This window comes from Schistocerca nitens, chromosome 1 (assembly GCF_023898315.1).
Source record: "Schistocerca nitens isolate TAMUIC-IGC-003100 chromosome 1, iqSchNite1.1, whole genome shotgun sequence".
NCBI classification, from domain to species: Eukaryota; Metazoa; Arthropoda; class Insecta; order Orthoptera; family Acrididae; genus Schistocerca; species Schistocerca nitens.
In genome coordinates, this window is record NC_064614.1 from 1,099,128,647 (window position 1) to 1,099,135,936 (window position 7,290).

At 43.2% G+C, this 7,290-nt stretch overlaps 1 protein-coding gene across 1 annotated transcript in view; it reads left to right on the forward strand.

The window, feature by feature from the left end:
• LOC126198754 (maltase 2-like) overlaps nt 1–5,908 on the forward strand; it is a 57,925-nt gene extending 52,017 nt beyond the window's left edge. The window contains exon 9 of the mRNA XM_049935312.1: nt 5,645–5,908. Coding sequence (XP_049791269.1) covers nt 5,645–5,732 — 88 coding nt within the window. The 3' untranslated portion in view covers nt 5,733–5,908. The remainder of the gene's footprint in view (nt 1–5,644) is intronic.
• The last annotated feature ends 1,382 nt before the right edge of the window (nt 5,909–7,290 follow it).

Here is a 7,290-nt window from a genome sequence, read left to right on the forward strand (position 1 = left end):
CTTCTGAAACGCGTCAATTCTTCTCTTTTCCCCCCCTTTCCGCAGTCCACGCATGGTTCGTTACCGTACAATATTGTGCTCCAAAAGCGAGTTCTCAGGAATTTCTTCCCCCAAATTAAAGCCAATGTTTGATACTAGTAGAGTTTTTTGCACAAGGAGTGGTCTCCATTCCTGTACTCCTAGACTTTTTATATCCTTCTTGCTTCGTCCCTCGTGCCTTAACTTGCTTCCAAGCAACCACAGTTCCTTCAGTTCAGCTAGTTAGTGATCAGCAATTAATATGTTGAGTTTATCGCTAGTCTCATGTTGCTTCCGGCCGTACAAGTGTCAAGGAGCTCTTATGCTGTAAGACGACGGATTCGTGCTGTCCCATCGACTTGATAAAGAAGATATAGGGATTCATCAGACTATGCAACGTTCTCCCATTACACCAACGTGCAGAGCCGACAGTCACGTGCCCACTTCAGTCGTACTTGCCGATGTCGTAGTGTTAACACTTGGGCATGCAAGGGTTGTCGGCTGTGGAGGCCCATCGTTACTAGGGTTCGGTGCACTGTGTGTTCAGACACACTTGTACTCTGCCCAGCATTAAAGTCTGATGTTAGTTCCGCCACAGCACGCCGCCTGTCCTGTTTTACAAGTCTTTCCAGCCTACGACGTCCGACATCTGTAATGAGGGGTGGTCGTCCAACACCACGATTTCTGGACATGGTTTGACCCTGGTTTCGCCACGTGTTGAAGACTCTCACCACAACACCCCTCGAACACCTGACAAGTCGTGCAGTTCGCGAAGTGCTCGTGCCGAACTTCCGGGCCATCAAAATCTGCCCTCGGTGAAACTCAGATTACGCGCCTTCTCCATTCTACACATGGACGAGACGCTCACTCATTCTACATGTTCCGTCCGTGTGTCCGACTAGCAGTCATTCTTCCGCAGGTGACGCTGCTATCGCTTGGACGAGTTTATATCGACAGTAGGGCAGTAGTTATAATGTTAGGGGTGATCAGTATATACGTTCGCTACCTAGCTGTGAAGTAGCTGCATATTTAAAGACTTATAGAAGAACATTTTCTTATAAGATGGCGTGACAAAACACACACACACACACACACACACACACACACACACACACACACACACACAAACACATTCACACAGACACACGCTCTACAGTGACAATGAACTCTGGAGACTGATTGATTTTGCCAGCAAAAATTATCGCTTCTAACTTAAAATAAAATGGCAGAAAATTGAATCGAGAAATAAAGAACTCGCAAATTACATGTACAATTAAATTTTTGAGTTCAGATTACCTTTCTCGGCCAGTAATTAATTCAAAGCACAAACACTGCCAAAATACAGGGTGATTCAAAAAGAATACCACAACTTTAAAAATGTGTATTTAATGAAATAAACATAATATAACCTCCTGTTATACATCATTACAAAGAGTATTTAAAAGGTTTTTTTTTCACTCAAAAACAAGTTCAGAGATGTTCAATATGGCCCCCTCCAGGCACACGAGCAATATCAACCCGATACTCCAACTTGTTCCACACTCTCTGTAGCATATCAGGCGTAACAGTTTGGATAGCTGCTGTTATTTCTCGTTTCAAATCATCAATGGTGGCTGGGAGAGGTGGCCGAAACACCATATCCTGAACATACCTACCCCCCTAAAAAAAAATTGCAGGGGGTAAGATCAGGGCTTCTTGGAGGCCAATGATGAAGTGCTCTGTCACGGGCTACCGGCTTGAACCAATTTCAGACGATAAGGTTTCATAACTAACCTTTTTGGTAGGACTCTCCAAACAGTTGATTGTGGAATTTGCAGCTCTCTGCTAGCTCTGCGAGTCGATTTTCCTGGGCTGCGAACAAATGCTTGCTGGATGCGTGCTACATTTTCATCACTCGTTCTCGGCCATCCAGAACTTTTCCCTTTGCACAAACACCCATTCTCTGTAAACTGTTTATACCAACGTTTAATACACCACCTATCAGGAGGTTTAACACCATACTTCGTTCGAAATGCACGCTGAACAACTGTCGTCGATTCACTTCTGCCGTACTCAATAACACAAAAAGCTTTCTGTTGAGCGGTCGCCATCTTAGCATCAACTGACGCTGACGCCTAGTCAACAGCGCCTCAAGCGAACAAATGTACAACTAAATGAAACATTATAGCTCCCTTAATTCGCCGACAGATAGTGCTTAGCTCTGCCTTTTGTCGTTGCAGAGTTTTAAATTCCTAAAGTTGTGGTATTCTTTTTGAATCACTCTGTATTACTTATCGAACTTAATAAATTATGAGCCCTTGAACTGTTGACAGAAGCACTTTTTAACAGCATGCTGAAAGAAAGGAAATCGAAATAATCTATTGTTACAAACTGCAGAAAACAAATGGAGTCACTGAGTCAAATATTCACCTTTGCATGCCATTTGTAAGTTGCAATGTTTATTTTCGTACTGGGACACCCTCAGTACTGATGCGCTGTATAATTATACTCGTAATAGAGAGCTTTGTGAAAGGGGTACACGGGGGGGTAGCACCCAACACGCTACACGAAAATCTTCGTAAACGAAGCTCACATCTTTCCCCACCAAATACTCACAAATATGAATTCAGTGCTGTTTTGAAGTAAACCAGAACATGTCGTCGGTACTGACTAATAGCCAATGTGCCCAGAGCTGTTTGTTGGAAATGTCAAAACGTTTTCGCCATTCAGCATGAAATTTACATAACTTACTCACGCCATGACAGATCCTGTGTTCGTTCTAGCTCAATAGATTACCTGACTGGAAATGCGACTGTTGTCTTTTTGTTCTCTATAAAGCGCTGTAGGAATGTAATCAGAATTATTTTCTACATCCGATTAAGTAGTCACACAGACCTGTATCTTTACTGTAGATGAATCATAGACATTAACATATAATTTCGAAATTAAATCTCAGTATCGACACACTGGTCTTACCTCACATGTCATCATTTTTCAAAATTAAAGCAAAAAATTTATTACACTTTGCAGTTTATGGAGATTATATATGTTAATTAAATTTATTAATTACAAATCATGCATAGAAGCGTCGCTACTATCTAATAGAAAGACTAATTAAAGCACTGTACCTTTATGCGCCATTTATAATCAATAAATAATAATAGGATTATCTATGGCAGGTTGAGAACTGTAATTAAACTAAATGATTATGGCTTTTATTTTAAATAAAAACAGCAGATATCGTTCTGCCATAAATTACATTTAAAAATAGTAACCAGCCCATTCCATTAATGATGATCTCAGAGTCGCTTTTCTGCATGTCATTTACTAATTACTTTGGGAGAAATAAAACATTCGCAGGAAGACTTTACTCGGATATGCTACTCCATTTCCTTAACAACTGCTGCAACTCCCGTGTACTGGCATCTGTGCAGTGTGTTTGAGTTGGCAGCACTTCTGTGTTTTAGTACTCAGCTAGGGAAAAGCTAGATCAGACCAGGCGCGTAACACCCGCACCTCAGACTAATTATCACCATTTTAAATCACAGGCAGTGCTGGGCTACCTTCCAGCAGACTTTGAAATCAGTCCCATAAGGTGCAGAAGTCTCTCGCCATTGTAGTACATTTAAATTTCTTGCATCACCTGGGTTTCTCCACATTTCATCCTGGGCGAGTCTTTACTTTCGATTGGCCAGATGGGATTTTATTTTATGTCATCAAGACTGTGTTAGTAGTTTTCGTTGCTGATGAGCAATGGCCTCTTTTTCACGCTAAAAAAATCACTTGCCGATAATATAACAGTTTATTGATTTTTTTCCCAGAATATGCGCACTCCTTGTTGAGTCGTAATATTTACGCCATATTGGCCAGAGCAGGAGTTCGTACATTATGCGCTACTTTTTCTGACATGACTTGACCAAAGATGCGGAAGAGGTATCTCCTGAAAATGCCGTGGCATTTGGGTCGGCTTTCCTAGTGAGTCTTTGTCTGGGGACGTTATTATCAGACAATGCGCCATACCTACATGTTTGATTACTTAAAAGAGTGCAGACAATAATAAAACGTTTTGATCAAACTACTTTATGGGAGACATTCACTGTAACAGAAGAGATAATGCTTTACACTGTCTCAGTCACAACCAGAGAAAAAATGCGGTTTGGTTTAGACAGACGACAACATATTTTAATTGCAGGAAAAAGCTCGAAATCTGATGTTAGAATTACGGTACGTCTATGAGCAATAAACTGAAAATTAACAGTTTGTATTCACTGAATTGCAACTGGTGAAAGTGTACATATATGATGGCACTTGTACAATTTTGTGATCGCACTGTGTAAATCTCGTACATCTCATATAAAAAATTACTGTTTAGCCGTACAATTTGATTATTATTTATACTCCATAAAATTCCACTTCTAAGACATCCTAAAATGTTTTCAGTACCTACTGAGCGTTAACTTCAAGGTTTTTGAATTCACGTTTTATCTTTAACGGAGTCGTAGGCTGCTTCTGTTATGGCAAAATGTGTTTTAGCAACTATTACTAGACAAAAATGATGGCTAAGCGCCAGACCACAGATTTTCAACTCTAAGTTTTTCCGTTACCTGAAGGAATATTATGGATTCACTTAGCCGTGTTGCAGGAATGTACTTTGTTGAAATAGTAGGCAATGTTATTGATATGTGAGTGTTTTATGCATTGAAAACTGGAAATAGTAATTGTGTAAAGACGTTGCTGGTTTATTTACATGATCCCACCACCTTGATTAAGGCTATTATTTATTCAAAATACTCCGGGCAAGTGTTGAGGGGCGTCCTACTAGTAGGAAAAGGCCTTCCCTTGCCCTTTATATAGATTTGTCATCATCATCACTAGCATTATTCATGTGGCACCCATTGCCGTGTGATGGCCCTTTCCAGATTTATTCACGTACTGTGGTCATTGGTCACATGCATGCACTTCACTTCCATTACAGTTATAACTAAGCTGGTGAAAGAGGTAAATTCGTAAGCTCTGTATTTACAATTGTTATTAACGTTCTAATTGTTATTTTTATAATATAATTACTAATTAAATATTGTTTTTATTTTGTTATTGTTTTTATTTATTTGCTTACGATTACGTTATGATGTATTGTAAAATGATACGTCAGAGACAATTTGAATAACAGTTAAGTAAATGAAGATGCTTTTACCGTGTGATATAACATGCCCAAGTACGCGATTGAATTGTTTCATTGCTACTAAAATCCTAGGTTTATGCTAATCATAGAGAGAAGATACATCATATTCTTGAGTTATTGTCGGCTGGAACAGCGACCAATGCACTTTAGGAGTAATACGTTTTAGTCTACAATCGGAAGTGCCAAGCATTTGACACACCTACTTGGGTAGCGAGCGTGACGAATGTCTAGCGTGTTATTGCCTGAGGATGATACTGTGTACGGAAACTGGTCGCCAGTGGGAAAATAAAACAGTGCGACTCTAGACTAAAATATATTATTTCTAAGAGATACATCTGTCTCATAACCTTGAGCTACACGTTCATCCTAGATACCTCTAGTCCCATGTGCCTCAGGAGCTTGTAGCTTAGAGATTGTGAAAGAAAAATTTGCGTAAACTGTATTTCACTTCTGCTTCTCTTGCAGTGGGCCAGCGGATCCCGGTCTGTTGGTGTTCTCTCCTCACGAATCCGTCACACTCATTTCGACGCCAGTGGAGCTCGAAGAGTACTAAGCGAGCTGTATCGACGTGTCACTTCCTCGACGTAGTGCGACTACTCACTCGCTACCGCCTACGTGATACAAATACAGTTCCCGAGAATTTATTTTGTGATGTGCATGTGTGTCATGACGCTAACAACTATCGTTTGACAAATGAATAAAGTACGCTTTCGTCGTCTATTAATTTAACGAACTGTCTGTCTGTCCTCAGGTGAAGTACAGTTGATCTTAGATTTCGATCTTCTCTGTCTGCGGTAAGTTGAGGTCCTACATATAGCATATTTTTCGCATATAAAATTGCTTCGATGCACCATCAGTATACACTCCTGGAAATTGAAATAAGAACACCGTGAATTCATTGTCCCAGGAAGGGGAAACTTTATTGACACATTCCTGGGGTCAGATACATCACATGATCACACTGACAGAACCACAGGCACATAGAAACAGGCAACAGAGCATGCACAACGTCGGCACTAGTACAGTGTATATCCACCTTTCGCAGCAATGCAGGCTGCTATTCTCCCATGGAGACGATCGTAGAGATGCTGGATGTAGTCCTGTGGAACGGCTTGCCATGCCATTTCCACCTGGCGCCTCAGTTGGACCAGCGTTCGTGCTGGACGTGCAGACCGCGTGAGACGACGCTTCATCCAGTCCCAAACATGCTCAATGGGGGACAGATCCGGAGATCTTGCTGGCCAGGGTAGTTGACTTACACCTTCTAGAGCACGTTGGGTGGCACGGGATACATGCGGACATGCATTGTCCTGTTGCAACAGCAAGTTCCCTTGCCGGTCTAGGAATGGTACAACGATGGGTTCGATGACGGTTTGGATGTACCGTGCAGTATTCAGTGTCCCCTCGACGATCACCAGTGGTGTACGGCCAGTGTAGGAGATCGCTCCCCACACCATGATGCCGGGTGTTGGCCCTGTGTGCCTCGGTCGTATGCGGTCCTGATTGTGGCGCTCACCTGCACGGCGCCAAACACGCATACGACCATCATTGGCACCAAGGCACAAGCGACTCTCATCGCTGAAGACGACACGTCTCCATTCGTCCCTCCATTCACGCCTGTCGCGACACCCCTGGAGGCGGGCTGCACGATATTGGGGCGTGAGCGGAAGACGGCCTAACGGTGTGCGGGACCGTAGTCCAGCTTCATGGAGACGGTTGCGAATGGTCCTCGCCGATACCCCAGGAGCAACAGTGTCCCTAATTTGCTGGGAAGTGGCGGTGCGGTCCCCTACGGCACTGCGTAGGATCCTACGGTCTTGGCGTGCATCCGTGCGTCGCTGCGGTCCGGCCCCAGGTCGACGGGCACGTGCACCTTCCGCCGACCACTGGCGACAACATCGATGTACTGTGGAGACCTCACGCCCCACGTGTTGAGCAATTCGGCGGTACGTCCACCCGGCCTCCCGCATGCCCACTATTGCCCTCGCTCAAAGTCCGTCAACTGCACATACGGTTCACGTCCACGCTGTCGCGGCATGCTACCAGTGTTAAAGACTGCGATGGAGCTCCGTATGCCACGGCAAACTGGCTGACACTGACGGCGGCGGTGC